Source organism: Sebastes fasciatus, chromosome 7, assembly GCF_043250625.1.
Source record: "Sebastes fasciatus isolate fSebFas1 chromosome 7, fSebFas1.pri, whole genome shotgun sequence".
NCBI classification, from domain to species: Eukaryota; Metazoa; Chordata; class Actinopteri; order Perciformes; family Sebastidae; genus Sebastes; species Sebastes fasciatus.
The window spans coordinates 1,980,597-2,003,915 of NC_133801.1; the positions used below are offsets into that span (position 1 = coordinate 1,980,597).

General features: G+C 42.0%; 1 protein-coding gene across 2 annotated transcripts in view; it reads left to right on the forward strand.

Moving 5' to 3' along the window:
• Nucleotides 1-19,248, forward strand: part of plekhg2 (pleckstrin homology domain containing, family G (with RhoGef domain) member 2) — a 72,659-nt gene extending 53,411 nt beyond the window's left edge. Inside the window, exons 5-8 of one of the 2 annotated variants that reach the window (XM_074640987.1) lie at nucleotides 5,671-5,737; nucleotides 7,699-7,745; nucleotides 15,854-16,004; nucleotides 18,634-19,247. In XM_074640987.1, coding sequence (XP_074497088.1) covers nucleotides 5,671-5,737; nucleotides 7,699-7,745; nucleotides 15,854-16,004; nucleotides 18,634-18,780 — 412 coding nt within the window. In that variant the 3' untranslated portion in view covers nucleotides 18,781-19,247. Of the gene's footprint in view, nucleotides 1-5,670; nucleotides 5,738-7,698; nucleotides 7,746-15,853; nucleotides 16,005-18,633 lie in introns of both variants that reach the window. The other variant, XM_074640988.1, reaches the window with a different exon arrangement.
• Nucleotides 19,249-23,319: the final 4,071 nt, after the last annotated feature.

Here is a 23,319-nt window from a genome sequence, read left to right on the forward strand (position 1 = left end):
CTGTGTGTTACCGTTGGTGTGATGTCATGTTAAATATATTCAGCAGTATTGAACCCAGTTAATCTTCAGTGTTTCCTCAGACATTATATTGTTCAGTGAGCTGCAGTCTTCAGAAGTTTGGCTCGTGTTTCTGCCTAGCAACAAAAAACAAAACCTCTCAGAGATAGTTCCAGAAGTTATAGATGTTGTCTTCTAACTGTTCAGAGACGTCTGTGTTGTCTTCTAACTGTTCAGAGACGTCTGTGTGTTGTCTTTGTACTGCTGCACCGTAGACATCTTTAAATGTCCTCAACACAGTCCTGAGCAGGGAAACATTCAGTGATTAGAGATGAAGAAATGTGAAATAGCTGCCAAGTCAAACCTTTAAAGGAGACGTATGTTTCACTCCTCATGCTTTATTCTCCCAAGTAAAATAAACTAAATGTTCATGATGCAGATACGTGAAGTTGAGCTCCAACTGTTATGGAGTATTTTCATTGTAGAGTAATAATTGGCGGCTGGACTGTGACACTAAAATGAACAAATACTTGTGTTCTTGTACAAAAAGCAACCTATTGTTTATTAATATTGTTACAGGGAACAGATTCATTTACGTTAACAATTTCTCCAGCATTGACATTTATGTTTAATCTCCTCCACTTTGCAGTTTTTTAATCACATTAAAGCTACTTTCAATAAAAAAAAATGCACAGGTTTTTCACAATAAAGGCTTCCCAGCGTCTCAAACAGCATAATCCCCGTCTTCACTGGTAGACTTTTTGATTTTAAACCTCTGCAGGTTGACTTCCATTGATGACAGTTTAAAAGTCAAAGTAGAACATATTTGAATAACTACTGAATAAAAAGTATTATTATTATGATTCATCTGTAACGTGACTCTGAGACTCATAAAATGAACTCTCCTCCATTCATTATCGCTGTAAAATGTTTGTTGTCATGACGTCGGCCTCCTGTGGATTGTGAAATATGATTGGATGTGCGTTGTGGAGGCCATATGAGATCAATTTGGCTGCAAATCCTGCCAGAAAACGTCTCACACTGTTCACGGAAAATACCGTCCTCGCTCTGTGCAATGTCTCTAAATCCTGGAGATCACTCAGCGTACCTACGAGAGATTACAACATCCTGTAAATCACAGAAGATATAAACAGACTAAAAGACTGGAAGACTGAGCTGAGCTCATGTTACTGCTTCTACCTTCTACCTTACCTTTACCTTCTACCTTCTACCTTACCTTCTACCTTCTACCTTCTACCTTCTACCTTCTACCTTCTACCTTCTACCTTACCTTCTACCTTCTACCTTTACCTTTTACCTTCTACCTTCTACCTTACCTTCTACCTTCTACCTTACCTTCTACCTTCTACCTTTACCTTCTACCTTCTACCTTCTACCTTTACCTTCTACCTTCTACCTTACCTTCTACCTTCTACCTTCTACCTTTACCTTCTACCTTCTACCTTACCTTCTACCTTCTACCTTCTACCTTTACCTTCTACCTTCTACCTTACCTTCTACCTTCTACCATTACCTTCTACCTTCTACCTTCTACCTTACCTTCTACCTTCTAGCTTCTACCTTCTACCTTCTACCTTCTACCTTTACCTTCTACCTTCTACCTTACCTTCTACCTTCTACCCTACCTTCTACCTTTACCTTCTACCTTCTACCTTCTACCTTACCTTCTACCTTCTACCTTACCTTCTACCTTCTACCCTACCTTCTACCTTCTACCTTCTACCTTCTACCTTTACCTTCTACCTTCTACCTTACCTTCTACCTTCTACCCTACCTTCTACCTTTACCTTCTACCTTCTACCTTCTACCTTACCTTCTACCTTCTACCTTACCTTCTACCTTCTACCTTCTACCTTCTACCTTTACCTTCTACCTTCTACCTTCTACCTTCTACCTTCTACCTTCTACCTTTACCTTCTACCTTCTACCTTCTACCTTCTACCTTCTACCTTTACCTTCTACCTTCTACCTTCTACCTTCTACCTTCTACCTTCTACCCTACCTTCTACCTTCTACCTTCTACCTTACCTTCTACCTTCTACCTTCTACCTTACCTTCTACCTTCTACCTTCTACCTTCTACCTTTACCTTCTACCTTCTACCTTACCTTCTACCTTCTACCTTTACCTTTTACCTTCTACCTTCTACCTTCTACCTTTACCTTCTACCTTTACCTTCTACCTTCGACCTTCTACCTTTACCTTCTACCTTCTACCTTCTACCTTCTACCTTTACCTTCTACCTTCTACCTTACCTTCTACCTTCTACCTTTACCTTTTACCTTCTACATTCTACCTTACCTTCTACCTTCTACCTTTACCTTCTACCTTCTACCTTCTACCTTACCTTCTACCTTCTACCTTCTACCTTTACCTTCTACCTTCTACCTTCTACCTTACCTTCTACCTTCTACCTTTACCTTCTACCTTCGACCTTCTACCTTCTACCTTCTACCTTTTACCTTCTACCTTTTACCTTAACCTTTTACCTTCTACCTTCTACCTTACCTTCTACCTTCTACCTTCTACCTTCTACCTTTACCTTCTACCTTCTACCTTCTACCTTAACCTTTTACCTTCTACCTTCTACCTTCTACCTTTAACCTTTACCTTCTACCTTCTACTTTCTACTTTTACCTTCTACCTTTACCTTCTACTTTCTACTTTCTACCTTCCACCTTACCTTCTACCTTCTACCTTCTACCTCTCCGACCTCGTTTCAGAGAAAATCACTCAACATGAAACACGAGAGAAACAAGACAACGACTCTGAGCCAAACGGTTTATAAATATTAATATTCTGCTGAGTTTCTCCTGGAAGGAAACCCGATGATGAGCTGCTGCTCAATCACTCACTTTAATTTCCTTTTTATTCGCTGCTCATCGAAGACGTCGAACTCACTGAGCTCATAAACCACCATGAAGACCTCCTAACGGGTCATCAAACAGACCAAATCCAGGACTGGATTCATGTGAATTTACTCCGTTTGAGAAGTGATGAAGAAATACTGAACGACTGCTGAGATAAATACAACTTCCAACTGTCTAGCCTGGTTCCTTCTGACCCACATTGGACCACTTTGGCCTATAAGAAAGTCAAAAAAGAATTTGTTGTTTTCTGCTACAGGACAAACAGATTTGTTTCTGCTTATAGGCTACACATTGGGCCAGTTTGGTTTCAACAGGAGGGCCAAACAGGGCTAGATTGGTTTCCAAGTCAGGGCTAAACGGTATAAGACCAAACAGGGCTAGTTTGGTTTCTACTTAGGCTCCAGATTGGGCCAGTTTGGTTTCAACAGGAGGGCCAAACAAGGCTACTGCTACATGGCCAAATAGGGCTAGATTGGTTTCTAAGTCAAGGCTAAATGTTACAAGACCAAACAGGGCTAGATTGGTTTCTACTTAGGCTCCAAATTGGACCAGTTTGGCTTCAATATGAGGGCCAAACAATGCTACTTTGGCTCCTACTGCAGGGACAAACGGCTAGATTGGTTTCTAAGTCAGGGCTAAATGGTACAAGACCAAAGACCAGTTACTTCGGTTTTAACTTCAGGGCCAAACAGGGCTACTTTGGCTCCTACTGTAGCGACAGATAGGGCAAGATTGGCTTCAACTTCAGGGCCAAACTGAATTAGTTTGGTGTTTAATTTGGTGCCAAAGCTGAGTAGTTTGGATTTTACCTCAGAACCAAAAAGGGATACAATGCCAAACAGGGCTAGATTGGTTTCCAAGTCAGGGCTTAACAGTACAAGACCAAACAGGGCTACTTTGGTTTCAACTTTAGGTCCAAACAGGGTTAGTTTGGTTTCTAATTTGGTGCCAAAAATGGGTAGTTTGGATTTTACCTCACAACCAAACAGGGCCAGTTTGGTTTCAACAAGAGTTGAAGAGGTTCTTGGTTTGTTTTTGACACTAAAAGACTAAAAGTTTTATGAGGAAACTGATGAAAACACACAGGGGACGATTACACATGTCTGCATATCTATTTATGTGAGTGTGTGTAATGTATGAATATGTGTGTAGTTTGTATGAATGTGTGTGTAGTTTGTATGAGTGAGTGTGGTTTGTATGAATGACATCTTGGCTGAAACTGATAGATGGATAAAAGAGAATTAAGATGGAGAGATACAGATTGATTTGTGGATATTGGTTGTATCTGGGCAGCAGCAGTATTTAAGACTTGGCAGGATGGAGGGGTGACGATGAGGATGGATTGTGGGAACGGAGGAAGAGTTTTCAGGATGAACGTCTGCCAGCTGTTTCAGTCTGCAGCTTCTGGAGTCGGCTGAGTGTCACACTGACCCTTCAGACACAGAGACTGAACTGTACAGTAACTACAACAGGAGTGTTAAATGTTTCCCATCGCTCCCAGCAACGCAGACTGGCTGTGAACCAGTTTCACTGAGACTCTCTGGGAGAATTCTGACCTGTGTGGGCTGGTTTCTATCTGTGGTTGAAAATGAGCTCCAAACAGCGATCCTGCAGGTCCTGCAAGACCCAACATGAGAAGATGCAGGCGCAGGATCCATTTACTGTAATTACTGATGCACCAATCCAACTGTTTCTCCCTCGATACCAAAACTCTGAGTATCTGCTGATACAGTATCTGAAAGCAGCGCTTTTACTGTATTTAGATCAGATTAATGTGAGGTAACATGAGGCTAGAGATTGATGTGGCACTAAAAACTGAAGGGAACTGAAAGAATAACTCAAACTCTACACGGATACATCAGACCGGCACATACAGGTACTTCGCAAAAAGTCAAGGCCACGCATAAAAAAATTAAATATTTTTTGGGACATTTTTTGGATATTTTTTCACCTTTTTCTCGAAAAAGTTTTCAATAATCTTTTCACATATTTAACTAATATTTTTTGTCTGTTCTTCTAATATGTTTTTGGATGTTTTCCAGATTTTTTTGGTGATATATTTTTCTCACATTTTTCGAATTTTTGCACAATTTTCTTTCACATATTTTACTAATATGTTTTGGATAATTGTCTAATATTTTTTGGCTGTTCTTCTAATATGTTTTTGGATGCTTTCCAGATTTTTTGGTGGTATATTTTCTAAATGTTTTGGGATATTTATTGGAAATTTTGCGCAATTTCTTTTTCACATATTTAATAATATTGTTTGGATAATTATATAATATTTTTTGGCTGTTCTTCTAATATATTTTTGGATGTTTCAACTTCTTCTGTTTACTCTGTTACTGTCTATGAAGGACACGGGATTGTTTTCCCCCAAAAGGGGGCGTGGCCATTAGAGCCTCCTCTGGATGAATTGCTGGTCTGATGAATGATGCTCAAACAAGCAGGCTGCGGTGGCGATAAAGTCTACGTCAACGATACGTCAGAAAGTAGAAGAACATTCTGCGTAGTGAGATCATTTGACACTAATTCTTCACTTTTAAGCGAAGCAACAAATGGGCATGCACGAGTTGATGACGTCAGTCAGAGTTTTGAGAAATCTGCACCTATTAAGACGTAGAAAAATCTCTGTGTCAGTGACCTAGAGCTCTGTTTGTGTGTGCACGTGTTCATCTATCACATGTAACGTCCAGGTGTGTTCATACCTCTGGCCGTGTAGTTTTTCACCATTAAAACGTCAGAGACGACTGACTGTAACTCGTCTGTCTGTGTGTCCTCAGTGACCTCCTGGAGGATCTAGAGAGGAGTTCTCACGCTGCCGACATCGCCGAGTGCTTCGTCGAAAGGGTGAGTACACTAAAGCTGCGTGCGTGCGTGCGTGCGTTCGTTCGAGCGTGCGTGCGTGCAGCTGTTAGTTGACAGGAAACAGGACACACTGAACCCAAACACCCAGTAAACCACCAGTAGAACTGGACCCTCCATTCACAGCAGCACACAAACCAACCAAACCAACACCCAATGAATACATGTTGTGTGTATACACATTATCTACCTTCAATGCACGAGGCTTTTCATGGTAGCCCATCTACCGTGCACACCGCTGTTATTTTGCCAGAAGAATTAAATATTCAGATAAAGGCTGTGATATGTGTAAATAATGAAAATAATTATTATAGCAAGATTTGTTATCTATACCAATATTATAAATTCTGTAAAATACCACATTAAGACACCAAGACCTTCTGATGTCTTAATGACCTTCTGCAAGAAATGGCATTTTTCTGAGCACTTCTATTGTGTAAACTGCTCAGAAACCCCCTTATTGTCAATCTATAGCTAGGAAAGCCATCCACCCTCTGAATGCTCTAGGTCTCTAGTCTGATCCATCCATCCTCTGAATGCTCTAGGTCTCTAGTTTGATCCATCCATCCTCTGAATGCTCTAGGTCTCTAGTCTGATCCATCCATCCTCTGAATGCTCTAGGTCTCTAGTCGGATCCATCCATCCTCTGAATGCTCTAGGTCTCTAGTCTGATCCATCCATCCTCTGAATGCTCTAGGTCTCTAGTCGGATCCATCCATCCTCTGAATGCTCTAGGTCTCTAGTCTGATCCATCCATCCTCTGAATGCTCTAGGTCTCTAGTTTGATCCATCCATCCTCTGAATGCTCTAGGGCTCTAGTTTGTGGCTGTAAAGTTTCATGAGGCTGTGATTATCCTAGAGGTCACCAGAGGTCATTTTATACAGTGAGGTCAAGTTTGAATAAAGGACTGTTTACTGATCAGGAGGACTCTCCATTTAATATGTATCACTCTCTGTTGACGGGAGGTTCTGAATTAAAGCTGCCATGACGTATTGTGAAGGGACGGAGGACGTCCAAAACGTCCGTAGCTCTGCGGCCTCAGGTCATATTAAGGCGTCCCTGACTATGAGGCGTCGTGTATAAATGGAAACTTTGTGATTCATATCAACATTAACTGGAACTCTGACACATGTGAGAAGCCTGATGATGGGAAGTGATGAAGCGTATCGGATGGATGAGAACGGAGGACCCAGACGTGGGAAAAGATGCAGAGTTTAACTCACATCAACGTTGTGGTATTTAGATAGTTAACAGGAAGTAGAAAGAAGGGAGAGGAATGTGACTCACAGCTGATTTTGGGTTCATTCATGCACACAAATGTTTATACACACAAAAGTATGTTGAACGATAGTACGCCTGTTGAGTATGTGGTACATAGTGTGTGATCCGCATTAAAATAACATACAAAATAGAAATACATAGTTACAGATCAAACTTAGAGACGTGACACCTGAAATACCAAACAAAACAAACATACAAACACCACCACAGCAAATTAATTACAGTCTTAGATACAAATTTAAGTTACTTTTTTAACACTAACAATGCAGCAGAGACTTCAAGAACTTCATCTATAAATAAAAGATGTAAGTAACACAGTAGTTGTAGGACGAGGCAGTACTCAAACACCCTCTAGTGTTCTGGTCATGCACGTGTTTAGGAGGAGAATAAGAAGCTTTTATGACCAATAATAATCAATAATCATGAAGGAGTTGTAGTTTATGACGTGTTGGATTCAGTCTGAATGTTATTATTAACGTCCAAACACTTCACCGCTGTAGAAGAACCTCCACACGTCAGATAACATCAGAAACATTCATCCTCATGAGTCTGATCAGAAGAATATCACGTATATATTTGACTCTTTATTTAGTGATGGAGTGATGAAGAAAAGATGGTGTGTCTGTTTGTCCTCTCTAACGTTTGTCCTCTCCTCCTCTTTCAGAGTGAAGCCTTTGACATCTACACTCTCTACTGCATGAACTACCCAAAGTAAGTACTCACTTATATTCTATCAGTCTGAACGGGTTGTGTGTTAAATCAACGTTTGGTCAGCGCCCCTCGGCGTCGGAGGCCGATACACGGAGGCCGATACACGGAGGCGCCCTTTAGAGACCGGGGAACCGGGCTTCAGTGTGAACCCACCCGCGGCGTTACTCGCCGGTCGGAGGCGTGACGTAGTGTTAATATTAATGATAGCGTGAGTCTGTTCATCATTTCAATCAGAACATGTGTTGTGAATGAATGAGGTCAGAATATATAAAGTTAAACTATGATTTCAATGTGGAAGAAATTATGATGAAAGTTTATGATGGATCAGACAAAACTTACAAGAACACAAGAGATCAGGTTTTACATCTCCTTGTAGACGTTTTGCGTCTCTTTGTGTTTGTATTCTGTCTCCTTTTGGTCTTTTTGTATATCTTTGTAGAGGTTTTACGTCTCCTTGTAGAAGTTTTACGTCTCCTTGTAGAGGTTTTACGTCTCCTTGTAGAGGTTTTACGTCTCCTTGTAGAGGTTTTACGTCTCCTTGTAGAAGTTTTACGTCTCCTTGTAGAGGTTTTACGTCTCCTTGTAGAGGTTTTACGTCTCCTTGTAGAGGTTTTACGTCTCTTTGTAGAGGTTTTACGTCTCCTTGTAGAGGTTTTACGTCTCCTTGTAGAGGTTTTACGTCTCCTTGTAGAAGTTTTACGTCTCCTTGTAGAGGTTTTACGTCTCCTTGTAGAGGTTTTACGTCTCCTTGTAGAAGTTTTACGTCTCCTTGTAGAGGTTTTACGTCTCCTTGTAGAGGTTTTACGTCTCCTTGTAGAGGTTTTACGTCTCCTTGTAGAGGTTTTACGTCTCCTTGTAGAGGTTTTACGTCTCCTTGTAGAGGTTTTACGTCTCCTTGTAGAAGTTTTACGTCTCCTTGTAGAGGTTTTACGTCTCCTTGTAGAGGTTTTACGTCTCCTTGTAGAAGTTTTACGTCTCCTTGTAGAGGTTTTACGTCTCCTTGTAGAGGTTTTACGTCTCCTTGTAGAGGTTTTACGTCTCCTTGTAGAGGTTTTACGTCTCTTTGTAGAGGTTTTACGTCTCCTTGTAGAAGTTTTACGTCTCCTTGTAGAGGTTTTACGTCTCCTTGTAGAGGTTTTACGTCTCTTTGTAGAGGTTTTACGTCTCTTTGTAGAGGTTTTACGTCTCCTTGTAGAGGTTTTACGTCTCTTTGTAGAGGTTTTGCGTTTTCTTGTAGAGGTTTTACGTCTCTTTGTAGAGGTTTTACGTCTCTTTGTAGAGGTTTTGCGTTTTCTTGTAGAGGTTTTACGTCTCTTTGTAGAGGTTTTGCGTTTTCTTGTGTTTGTATTCTGTCTCCTTTTGGTCTTTTTGTATCTCTTTGTAGATGTTTTACGTCACTTTGTAGAGGTTTTACGTCTCTTTGTGATTGTTTTGTGTCTCTTTGTGGTTGTTTTGTGTCTCTTTGTGGCTGTATTCGGTCTCTTTTTGGTTGTTTTACAACATTTACTTCATAATGAAGTTAAAGCAAAACAAAACTGGTCTACTGCCACTTTAAATTCCTAACAGCATCATATTATATAAACCGATGGCATGTTTACTGTGTAAAATCTTGATCTGAGAACTGTCAGATGGGTGAATACAACAACATATTAAAGCACTAAAACAGAATGGTGTTTGGTGACCAGCTCCTCAGAAGTGAACGCCAACAACCAACACAGTGAAAGGCTTCAATGCTCCTTCAGAGAAAGAGCTGCTGACAGCAGCAGGACCAGACCAGTGTGTCAGCGACCACATAGTCAGAGATCAACAGTTTAGTTTTACCGTCACCAAAACACTCTGACAAGTATTAGTGCTGTGTTCAGCACAGATGTGCTCCAGTTGTTGCTCTTTGTGTGTTCATATCTCTCACAACATCTCCTCTCCATCAATCTGACAGACAGATGTTTGTCCTGACTGGATCACTGCCCAGCTCTCTGTGTGTGTGTGTGTGTGTGTGTGTGTGTGTGTGTGTGTGTGTGTGTGTGCGTGTGTGTGTGTCCACATCTGTCTGCATGTTAATACACTTAAATCACTGCATGTATACACAGTAAACGCCTTCATCCACATCCATCCATACATGCCTTTATTATGTGTGTGAGTTTAAATCCCTCCTTCAGCTCCCTCCTCTCTGTGCCTGTCTCCTCCTTAAAGCTCCATTAAACTCCAATAAAAAAAAGTAGGTCAACTGCTTTCAGACCAGCAAACTGAGAAACTCTGAGAAACTCTCCAGCTTTCAGCTTTCAGCGCTGCATCGCTGCTTCTTCTTCTCCTGTTGGAGGCTTTCAGGCTTCACACTCCCAAACTGCTGCAGCATGTTGGGTACATTTCAGGACAGATGTCATGATGTCTTCGCTGTCACGAGGACCGATAGAGGAAATCTGTCCTGCTGCCTAAAGCTGTAACTCTCTACAACACCTCACCTCTGTCTAACAGAGAACGATCAGCTCTATAGTTTCTGTCTCTGGCACATGTGAACCCCCTGAACCAACACAAACTGTGCCTGTGTAGAAAACCTAGAGAATCCATCGGTACCAACCAGGTCACTCTAGCTAGTTGGGAAGGAGGCGAAATTACGCCCCGAAGTTGCACTAAATGTTGGTGAGGAAAAACTGTCATGTCCATTTCCAAAGGGGTCCCTTGACCTCTGACCTCCAGATCAGTGAATGTAAATGGGTTCTATGGGTACCCACGAGTCTCCCCTTTACAGACATGCCCACTTTATGATAATCACATGCAGTTTGGGGGCAAAAAACATGCAGTACAAACATGTTATTTTTGGCCGATTCTAAAATGGTGTTTTTCTGGTGTGTTCTTCTTACTTACAGTATCGTAATATATTGAATCGTAATCTCTGTATCATGATACGTATCATATCACCAGATTCTTGTCAACACTCAGCCCTAAAATGATTTGTTAACTAAAAATTAATGACTTTTTGTCGGCTAAAACTGGACGAAAACGTTTTGAGTTGTTGTCGACTAAAACTATGAAGGATAAAAATGACTTAAAATGTGACTTGAAACTAATTTGCATTTTGGTTTTAAAACAAGACTAATGTCCGGTTCAGACTTCACGATATCAGCCCGATTATAGCCCGACACGGCCGTCGTAGGGTGTCGACTCGGAACGGGAACTATAAATGAGTGTCGTGTGCGACAATCGATCGTTTTATCTGGTGTAGCTGGTCAAACAGTCAAAAGCACAACTAAACAAGCAGCAATAGCAACAAATGATCTAAACTCTAGACTCAAAGGCCACAAAATACACACAAAAACTTACATTTACTTCACCTCATGGATGTTCTAATCCCGGACGAGCCCCCTTTTGTTACACCCCACCCTTGGGCAGCCCTATTGGGGCGAACAACACTCTAACACTGACCCAAACCAAACACGAAAGACACCTTTTAAAACTCTCAAATCCATAGGATTTATTAACAAGAAAATATGAAGAAGACTAAATATCAAGTCCTAAACTGAGAGGCAGCCGAAGCAGCAGTCCTCACACCAGAAGCCTCTCTCTTCTGCTGCTGGCACAGGAGCTTTTAAACACCTCCTTCCCAACCTCGTTGAGCAAATGCAACACACCTGGGCAGAGCTACTGGAGAGGGAAAAGGGACAACAGCAGAGGAAACACATCCAACCGTAACAGTGTCATAGTACACGACAACCGATGCCTAGCAAGTTTGATTTGTTGTTTTTTTGCTTTCCACGTCGTGTTCCGCGAATTTGACCGGCTGAGCACAGACGCACACAGCTGTGAACAGAATCACATAGGTAGGATATTCAATCTAGGTTGTGTCGGAGTAAAAAACACCACCGCCGTCATGGAGCATCCCGTTGTGCCCCCGCTTTCTCTTCTCCCTGTGAATTATATTCTTATTGTTTTCCCCCGCAGCCTCGTGGGCCGCTTTACATGGTCGGGCCCAGGGGGGGGCCCATAGTGACCATCGGAACCGTCATAAACATCCTGTAGTCTGATCCTGGTGTCAGACTAAATCTAAAATAGCAACCAAAGTGACCTACTGCTGCATCCGGCTGCGGTTTGTTTTGGTTGACGGATACGGAACGGATATGACGTCACGTTACTCAGACTACCACAATAAAAGCGGTAACTTCCTTCTACCTCCACATAGACTCAGATGAAGCAGATATATTGATTCTGGCATTAAAAACATAGATTTCAAAATCGTAAAAAAAGAAAAAAGCCTACAAACTGTGCAAAGATTAATAAAACATCATTCATTATTAGGTCGACAGCCACCTCATCACCAAATGAGAACAGATGTGTGTTACTAGAGACAGATGTGATCACCAGAAGACAGTTTTCCGCTGTGATCCGCCGGGTCCGGTCTGGAGGAGAATCTGCTGGATTTGCAGGTTTCTGAACTCGAGTGTCGCCCCGCTGGGAACTCGAGATGAGACTCTCGGTTTGGTTTAATTCTCCTGCGAGAGAAAAGAGAAAATAACACAAAAAACAACTCCAGGAATGCAGCTTCCTTCGCCATCTGAAATCACTAACAGCAGAATTAAAGTGTTTCTCTCACAAACACACGTTGTTGTATCCAGCGTAACGTATATCAGGAAACGAGCTGCTGTTAAAACGACATTAACAGACGTGGATGTAATCTCAGTAGGTCGGTCCAGAGGGAGGACGGAGACAGATGCTGAGCTGATTTATGCTGCTAAACTCCACTTGGATTCCGTGTTCTGTTTGTAATGCTGTAAATTGATGAGCTGCAGAGCCGGAGGGGGGGGGCGCGTCCTTAAAGCCAAGTTTTAACAGAGCGGGGAAATCTTCCAGTAATGGTCCGACTCATTGGAAGGTGGACGTGTAGCTCAGAGAGCAGGTTACTGGGTTTAGATCAGATCCTTCATGGGGGATGTTTAAGATAGATTCCCTCCGACTGCGTTGCAAACATCTCCATCTTACCAAGTCATTTTTCTGTCTTATGAAAGTCTCTTTGCTCGACAGAATCAGGACAGAACCAGAAAAAAACAACATGGAGGAAAGATTAGAGCCGTTAATGTGACCAAAATATGAAGCTCGGTTTGCACAGATTGTTTCTCCTGATCAGCGAAAGGAAGGAACGGCATTATAATCATCATCATTAAGAATGAACCATAATTCAACTTTTCCATTGTGGAAAAGTTAAAGAGGGACATATCGTGCTCATTTCCAGATTCATACTTGTATTTTGGGTTTCTACTAGAACATGTTTAGATGCTTTAATGTTCGAAAAACACAATATATATCTCATACTGTCTGTCTGAATATACCTGTACTCAGTTTTAGCGACTGTCTCTTTAAGACCAACTCCTGAAAAAGACCAAATGTTTGTGCACAAGCTCTAAAAAAAAGTTTTTCATAACATGTCCCCTTTAAAATAGTTCTCTTTCCTATAATTAAAGCCAAACACTTCCTGTCTCTCTCACTCGCTGTACTGATGGGCAACACATTCTCACTCCCAACTCGTCAAATATCAAAGACTGACGCATGGGGTACCCCTCTAGTGTTACCTTTGGACGGACCAGGGACAGCGTGTCAATATACGCTCGTTACATGCACAGTGTCCTTTCAAAATAAACTTCTGTTGTCACAGGAAGTTAGGTTTAGGCAACACAACCGCTTAGTTAGGTTTAGGAAACAGTCGCGGTTGTCGTTAACTTCACTGACTAGTGAGTCACGGGGCTGACGATACCGACGAGTCACGTTACTAACGTTGTGACAAAATAAGTCAACGTTACTTTTAGTTTCACAAATAAAGTGTTTGACGCTCCAAACTTCCTGGGGGGTCTGATCCTAGAATCGCCTCTGGTCCCTCTGGTTCCACCGCTGCACTTTGGCAAGAAGCTCAAGAAAGTTGACGAGCAGCAGAGATCACGATGGAACATTAATGATAGAAAAACGTCCTCCAGAACCTCCTCATCTGTCTGATTGTGTGGTTTCATCTCGACTCTTTGTAGTCGTGTTCACGGGCGGCCGATCCAAACTGAGGTTACCTCTGAATCATCCACCACAGCTCCAGTTTATTCAGAGACTCAAACAGGTCTGTTGCTGTGAGTCTTCTTGTGCCAGAACCAGTTTGATTGTTGTAAGTCGATATATCGAACATACAACATGAATATATATATGATACTAACACACAGTGGAAAAGTCATTATTTGGATACCTGGAAACCAAATGCAAACAAACGTTGCCGTCAGAGTGGCGGCGAGAGCAGAGAGTTGAGGAGGTTAATGGTATTCTGTGCAGACTGCAGGCTGGTGTTGTGTTTCCTCTGATTGGTGGAGATGAATCCAGACTCTGGGGAGCAGCTCTGATTATCTACAGTCGGTGAGAATATGGAGGCTTCAGTCTGTAATAAACACAGACTGATTTCTCTCTGAGAATGAACGCAACATGAGGTGAAGAATAGATGATAAAAGTTGTGGAGAAGACGCCACAGAGGTGAGTTTCATCTGCAGGAAGCGGAGTGATTTGATGGGAATCTGTCCAAGCTGGGTTTCTAGGAATGTCTCTCTGGTGGACGGAGTTTCATATCTGCCATATGCTTTAGATTCTTCATGCAGAGGTCGGTGTTTATCTGAAGGCTGCAGGCGGTTTCCTTCAGTCTGGTTCTGTCTGAGATCGTAGATTACAGCGTCGCTTGCTGTCTAAGACGACTCGGTCCTGGTTCTGACATTTGTATGAATGCAAATGTTTTGTCCTCTCACATCGGAGTTCATGTTTGTCGTACTTCTTGCGATGACCACATTCAGTTCAGCAAAACATCCAGCTAACATCCTCTAGAAGCTGCGGAGGACAGAAGAAACAACATACTGAGGATTTATTTATTCTTAGAGCGTTTTAATGGAGCTAAACTCAGGTTTAGATTATATAAATGTTGTGTTGAGAGTTTGACCTGATGCTGAGCTGGAGAAGAGCATCCAAACGTTCACCAGGTCAAGATGGTGACGAACAAAAATAAACAAGATGGTGACGGCCTAAAAAACACGATGGCAAACAAAGTGTTTGTAATCATAATTTCGGAGACATCATTGTGTCTCAGGTTGAAATGGGCAGATAAACGGTTTGAAAGCTTCAGACTTCCTGCTGAACACGAGTCTGTAGAAGATATTACTGCTGCTCTGGACTCCTCCTGTGATTAACGTCTATCTGGAGGAACAGATCCTCCTCCTCTCTCCTCTCTCCTCCTCGCCTCCTCTCTCTTCCTCTCCTCCTCTCCTCCTCCTCGCCTCCTCTCTCCTCCTCCATCGTTACCTTGACCTCCTTCCTCTCTCTTCACCCCCCCTCGTTCAGACTTCCCATCTCACCGCTGGTTTCCAAGATTCTTTGGCTTCTCGCTGTGATGAATGTTTGTCGAGGACTCTCCTCTGTCCTCCATCCCCCGTTTCCTCTCCTTCCTCCTCCTCTCCTCCATCATCTCCCTCAGACTCTTCAGTTTCTTCCTGTCTTTTGTTCAGCTTTCTGATGAATGTTCATCCCTTCTTCATCTTCTCTGTTTCTCTTTCTTTGTTCAGATCGTGATGAATGAGCTTCTTCTTCATCTCACAGACCTCCTCCTCGTCATCTCCGATCTCCTCACTTCCTCTCCTTCTCCCCTAAACGTGTAATGGCTGTTTGTCAGAGGTCCAAACAGCTGTGGACTCCTCTACCTCCTTCATAATCTCCTCCTCTTCTTCCTCCTCTTCCTCTTCCATCCCTCCTTTCATTCCAGGAGTTTCTCCATCATCTTCCGGACCTCGACGTCTGAACTCTCTCTCTCTTTGTTGGTGTTTGTAATCTCATCTGGACGTCCATCACTCTTATATAATGTCTGTTAAGGGTTCTGGTTCTGGTTCTGGTTCTGGTTCTGTGTATCAGGTTCTTATTGAATCCTGTATCGTGTCGTGTTGAGTGAGAGAGAAAACAAACCAGACTGAGGAGACAAAACAAGAGAAAGCTTTAATTTATAACAGATCTACGCTGACATCAGCAGTAATATGTTTTCTCTCCCCCTCTCTGGTCTCTCTCTCTCTCTCTCTCTGGTTCTGGTTCTGATTCTGGTTCTGTCTCTGTCTCCACAGTTCGGTGGCGGTGCTGAGGGACTGTATGAAACACAAGACTCTGGTTCGGTTCTTCCAGGAGAGACAGACGACTCTGAACCACTCGTTACCTCTGGAGACGTACCTGCTCAAACCGGTGCAGAGGATCCTCAAATACCACCTGCTACTACAGGTACTACTCCAAATACTACACCTAGTACCTCAAATACCACCTGCTACTACAGGTACTACTCCAAATACTACACTTAGTACCTCAAATACCACCTGCTACTACAGGTACTACTCCAAATACTACACTTAGTACCTCAAATACCACCTGCTACTACAGGTACTACTCCAAATACTACACTTAGTACCTCAAATACCACCTGCTACTACAGGTACTACTCCAAATACTACACTTAGTACCTCAAATACCACCTGCTACTACAAGTAATACTCCAAATACTACTACTAGTACCTCAAATACCACCTGCTACTAGAGGTACTACTCCAAATACTACACCTAGTACCTCAAATACCACCTGCTACTACAGGTACTACTCCAAGTACTACACCTAGTACCTCAAATACCACCTGCTACTACAAGTAATACTCCAAATACTACTACTAGTATCTCAAATACCACCTGCTACTAGAGGTACTACTCCAAATACTACACCTAGTACCTCAAATACCACCTGCTACTACAGGTACTACTCCAAATACTACACTTAGTACCTCAAATACCACCTGCTACTACAGGTACTACTCCAAATACTACACCTAGTACCTCAAATACCACCTGCTACTACAAGTAATACTCCAAATACTACTACTAGTACCTCAAATACCACCTGCTACTACAGGTACTACTCCAAATACTACACCTAGTACCTCAAATACCACCTGCTACTACAGGTACTACTCCAAATACTACACCTAGTACCTCAAATACCACCTGCTACTACAGGTACTACTCCAAAGACAGAATTCCTTCATTTGTTAACGCAAGGTTTTTATTCTGAAATATGTGCCGGACAGTGTTGTAGAACATGCAGTGACTTGGAGAGCTCCATGAATGAATATAGTACCGTGTTTTAATTGTGGATTATTACTATTATTTACAAATTACCACACGATTCTTAACCTTTCTCGGTCTAAAATAAATATAAATCATATTTGTAATGAAATGAAATGGCCATTAAAAGGCAAACTCTATGTAGAAAGAAAGGGCTGACAGCAGCAGCAGAAACGCAGCTGGTGTGAACGCCCAAAGCGTGAATCATGCAGCCGCCACGCGCTCCTGACGTTCCTGGTGTGTCTGGGGCTTTAACCTAAGGGAAGGGAGAAACAGTCATGTCTTGTCACGGTGGATTTGGTGCCAATGAGGAGAACTTCGGTTTTATCACTATTTAGTTTGAGAAAGTTGCAGGAGAACCAGGATTTGATTTCTTGAAGGCAATCAGAGAAGGGAGGTAGGCGGGAGGGTGGAAGTGGGTCTGGTTGACAGGTAGAGCTGGGTGTCATCGGCATAGCAACGAAAATGGATGTTAAATTTACGGAAGATATGGCCAAGAGGAAGTAGATAAAATGATAACAAAAGGGGCCCCAGGACGGATCCCTGGGGAACACCGGTAGTGACGAGATGCATCTGTTTTTTCAAGGATTTTAGATAGAAAAGGTAGGTTCAAATAGGACGAAGGTTATTGTTAATTGTTGGGATCTGTTGAGTATACTGTCGGAGTTCTAGTGGCTAATTTGAAAGATGAGGGAACAATACCAGAGGTGAGGGAGGAATGTATGATGACAGAGAGGATAAGGCAGGCTTTTACCAAGACAGTAGGAAGAGGATCTATACTACACGTATTACTTAAAATACCACCTGCTACTACAGGTAATACCTGAAATACTTCATACAGTCCATCACAAGGAGTACTAAAACATTCAGTATCTATATATTTATAATTGAATACTTGATTAATGTAGTCGTGTAGTAATTATCTCACTGAGTGAAGCCAACAGGCTGTTTCCTGTCAGTAAACACAGGATTTATGGGCTAAAATCACACAGAGATAAAGTTTTCCGTCCTCTCAGTGAGAAAAACTGAGGACAGCTGAGGACATCTGAGGACAGCTGAGGACAGCTGAGCACATCTCGTGTGTCTCCTCTTAGATTTTAAGTCTTTAGAGATACGTCTGTGACGGTGATAAAAGTGGTCAGGTGTCAGGTCTGCGTTACTCAGTGATTTATTAAATGATAAAGAGCAGCAACAACAACAGATTGGGACTTCCCTTCTTTAGACCGGGCCGTGTCCTGACTGTTTATTATATAAATATTTATTTATATAATTATTATTTATCTAATACATCCCAGCTCATCACGGGGTCACGACCTTTAAACATCACACTCATCCATAAAACACAAAACACACATTCCTCTGACAGCTTCTCCCAATAAACTTGGAGAGTTTCTCCACTGGGTCCAGTCCAAGTTCTGGTTCCAGTCCAAGCCCACCTCAGAGAGGAGGATGATGAAACAGACAGTAGAGCCGGTCTTTGTTCTCTCCTGTTTGGTCTGCATTAGTGTATATTAGTGTGTATTAGTGAGTATTAGTGTGTGTTGTTGTTGCTCTGTGTACGGAGGCCAGTATAAACACCGCTCAAACATGTGTTTGGAGCGGCGCAGGGATTTTCCCATAATCCTCAGCTGGTCCTGCTTCGATCGTCTCTGTGATGTGTCGGCTGGTTAACGTTGTTTTGTAGAACAGTGAACACGTCGGAGATAAACCAGCTAAAACGGGTTTCATGTCTGAATCTCAGGAACTTTCCAAACACTTTGACAAGAGCGACCCCGGATATGAGGTCATCGAGGACGCCATCATCACCATGACAGCGGTCGCCTGGTACATCAACGACATGAAGAGGAAACAGGAGCACGCAGTACGACTACAGGTAAGAGATTATTAATAACTCCTATGATCTTTGTAAGGGAAACTTAGTATAGTGTGTCAGCATTATAATACAGCACTTCTTCTGATGTCAGAGTTAACACGATAATAGTTAATGCTAAATCGTTTTGACACCACCAATTTCTTTAACGCATTAACGCAACTGAACTTTCGTAGGTTTAGCGGCTCAGTTTTAAAGCTAGAGTGAAGAATCATATGAAACTAGTAAACCTGATGAATCCATCAGTACCAACCATGTCAGACTAGCTGGTCATGAAGGAGGTTAAATAACGCTCCAAACTTACGCTACATTTTGGAGAGGAAAAACTGTCATGTCCATTTTCAAAGGGGTCCCTTGACCTCTGACCTCCAGATCAGTGAATGTAAATGGGTTCTATGGGTACCCACGAGTCTCCCCTTTACAGACATGCCCACTTTATGATCATCACATGCAGTTTGGGGCAAGTCATAGTGAAGTCAGCACACTGACACACTGACAGCTGTTGTTGCCTGTTGGGCTGCAGTTTGCCATGTTATGATGTGAGCATATTGTTTTATGCTAAATGCAGTACCTGTGAGGGTTTCTGGATCAATATCTGTCATTGTTTTGTGTTGTTAATTGATTTTCAATAATAAATATATACATACATTTGCATAAAGCAGCATATTTGTCCACTCCCATGTTGATAAGAGGATTAAATACTGGACTAATCTCCCTTTAAGGTACATTTAGAACAGATAAAAAACATGTGTGATTAATTTGTGATTAATCGCGATTAAATATTTTAATCAATTGACAGCCCTAATATTTATATATATACAAATTATATATATACATATGATGATTAAATCAGTAAGTTAGTAAATCACCAGACTCTAAATGAGCTTTTGAACAAATAAGGAATCTGTCTGAAATGATGTTTGTCTAAAAATGGCTAACAAATATCATCTTTCCAACATAATAGATTTCATTAACGTGTATTTTAAAACAAGAAACGGTTTAGCGCTCTCTCAGATTAGACATCGACATGAATTTCCCTTTTTTCCGTGACGCTCAGCATGACTTTCAACGTATTTTTCGTGCGTTTTCCTACAAATGTCCAGCAACACGTGGCACACCTGTCAATTTCCACTTTTCAAAATAAAACTACTTAGTTAGGTTTAGGAAAAGATTGTGGTTTGGGTTAAAATAACTCCAGAAGTGCTGTAACTTAGGTACGGAAGTTACGTGACAAATAAATCAAAGTTGATTTCTAGTCTCACACGGGGCACCAATAATCTCCTGGTGAAAGTCTGTTTTTTTTTTAGACCCACCCGTCCACCCTGACCTCCTCCCCACGCAGTGTTCGCCGCTCTTTATATTCCCTGGTTCACGATTATGTGTATTACACATAAATTGATTTTGTTCTGACCATCACGAAAACAAATGTGAAATTTGTGTCTATGTACACGAATCAATACATTACATTTTTGGACTATTTCAAGTGTGAGCCTGGGCTGTAGTAACGTGAATAATCTGTATTTTTTGGTCGGTAGTTTAAAAGGTTTGTGTTGTAATTTAATCTGAAAGATTTCAAACTGCTACAGAGGTTGAGATCTTTAAGTTTATGAAACCTTTAAACTAAAAGCTGAGCTGGTTTTCCTGCCTGCTGACATGTTGTGAGGATTCAGGCCGTTACCAGAGCAGCGTCTCCTCCTCCTCCTCCTCTTTGACTGTAGAGAGACAGACGGGCAGCTGGAGGTCACCTGGTTGACCTTCAGGTGTCAAACTCTACATTCCTCAACTTCCCCGACACGTGTTCACATCATCATCACACACACAGGAACATGTTACCAGCTCCTTCCATCACACGTCTGTGTTTGTGTGTGTGTGTGTGTGTGTGTGCGTGTGCGTGTGTGTGCGTGTGCGTGTGTGTGTGCGTGCGTGTGCGTGTGTGCGTGTGCGTGTGCGTGTGTGTGTCGGCTTCCTCTCATCTCCAGCTGAGTTTTAACACTCCTCCTGTCAGTCCTGCTGTTCCTCTGCTCTGGTCTTTATAGCCTCTTAATGTTGATTTACTCTTGTTTCTGTTTCACTTGAGTTAATTCACTTCAGTTACATTCAGATCAAAGATAATAGAAATGTTCCTGTATATCAGGACACACTAAATACTGTTGTTGTCTTGTACTCGTCGGGGTTTTCACTACATGACTGGCCGGAGACAGGAAGTCACACTATAAGATCTTCCACAGGGAGGAATCCCCGATGAGCTCTCCAGACTACGTTTAGTCACGAAAACACATGCGAGAAACACGATGACATGACACCGTATACGTGTAGCGGGCCTCAGAACAGACAATGGTGAAGCGTACTGATGTCAAATTTACTGTAATATCCTTCCTTCAGAAAGCACCTTTCTTCTTTAAACACCGTGAGAGCTAAAGGACAGACGAATACAAATAAAATGAGCTCTTACAAAAACATAACCATTACAAACCTTATCCATATCTTCCATACATATGAGCATTAATCAAACATTGATGCACATCAAAAGCTAGAAAGCTAGCTTTACAGCGATGTCAACTAAAAGCAATGTCAGTGAACTGTATGAAAAGACAAATAAACACTCACGCACTGTAATTATCAGATTATGATGACTTAATAAAGCAGAGTAAAGTTGCATGCCTTCATGCTTTCCTTCCTTCAGTAACTCTCCGTGGTGATAACCTTCTTCCGCCAGGAGGTGGCGTCATAATAAAGGTCACATAACAGAAGACACTTCTGATCAGGCACAGATCTCCCCATTGTGTGACTCATTATTGTCTACACCAGAGGTTCTGAAACATTTTACACCACGTACCACCTCAGAAGATATTTGACTCTCCAAGCAGCACCATTATGACCGGGGTGGGATGGGCAGTTATTTTTCCTGGGGGGCCACATGAGAAACCCAGATTGTTGCCAGGGGCCAAACAAATTCTGTCAGACGTAACCTCTATTTTATCACTACATTAATTTATAGAAAACAAACTGCGTACTTATTTTTCAGCATTTATTCTACTGAAGCTCCAAACAGCAGATTAGGAGGAGTTTCTGAACCGTACAGGACGGACTGTTTTGAGTAGTGATGTCTCTTTAGTGCAGTTTTACTACCGTGAGATCTTTCTGGATGAATGTCAACAACAGGTGGTCCAGTAATCTCAACCTGCAACAGCTTCATCCACATTTCTACTTCCCTCTGACTCTCTCTGTTCCAGCTGGTTGTGAGAGGTCAAAGGTCGCCTCCACAGCTGGGCCTGTGGCTCATTAACAAACAGTTGTGACTCCTCTCTCTGTGTTTTAGGAATAGTTTAGTTTCATAAGTTTAAACTTTAATCTCCGAAGGCTGACGGAGCAGGAAGTGTACAGGTGTTGACCTCTGACCTCCGAGCAGCTGGGACAGATAGAGGAGAGGTCACATGGTTTACAGGGATTGTTTTATTCTTCAGTGTCTCAGTGTTTCCTCTCAAAGACGATATTATACTGTTGTTTTAATGTGAATTAATTTAATGTACTGCTTTAAACAGGAGTTTTCTTCTCGTTCCTGCACGTGTGCAGTTAGGAAGCATCAATCAGACAACACAATGGTTTTAAGACAAAAATTAAGATTTGTATTTATTTAATTTATTTATTATTTATCATTTTCATAAATAACTGTATTTATTATTATATAAATAGAGAGTTACAGGGGGGAAGTGTCTTTCTTTCTTTCTTTATTCTTTCGTTCGTTCGTTTATTTATTTATTTATTATTTATTATTTTCATAAATAACTGTATTTATTATTATATAAATAGAGAGTTACAGGGGGAAGTGTCTTTCTTTCTTTCTTTTTTCTTTCGTTCGTTCGTTCGTTCGTTTATTTATTTATTTATTATTTATTATTTTCATAAATAACTGTATTTATTAATATATAAAAAAACAATTGGTCCCTGATAGTGTTTAGTCAGTTTCACTTCAACGAGAGTTACAGGGGGGAAAGTGTCTTTCTTTCTTTCTTTCTTTATTTGGTTGTTTGTTTGTTTATTTATTCATTTGTTACCTCAATGCAGATAATGAGTAAGGGCGCCCACCGGCATTTCTTTTCTTCTAGAGGGCGACCATTTTATTAAATATAATGTGCTGGTTCCTCTGACCTCTGACCCGTGACCTTTCACCTCCTCCTCCTCCTCGTCCTCCTCCTCCTCCTCCTCCTCCTCCTCCTCGTCCTCCTCCTCCTCCTCCTCCTCTTCCTCGTCATCCTCCTCCACCTCCTCCTCCTCCTCCTCCTCCTCGTCCTCCTCCTCCTCCTCCTCGTCCTCCTCCTCTTCCTCGTCATCCTCCTCCACCTCCTCCTCCTCCTCCTCCCTCCTCCTCCTCCTCCTCCTCGTCCTCCTCCTCCTCCTCCTCCTCGTCCTCCTCCTCCTCGTCCTCCTCCTCTTCCTCGTCCTCCTCGTCCTCCTCCTCCTCCTCCTCCTCCTCCTCCTCCTCCTCCTCCTCCTCCTCTTCCTCCTCCTCGTCCTCGTCCTCCTCCTCCTTGTCCTCCTCCTCGTCCTCCTCCTCCT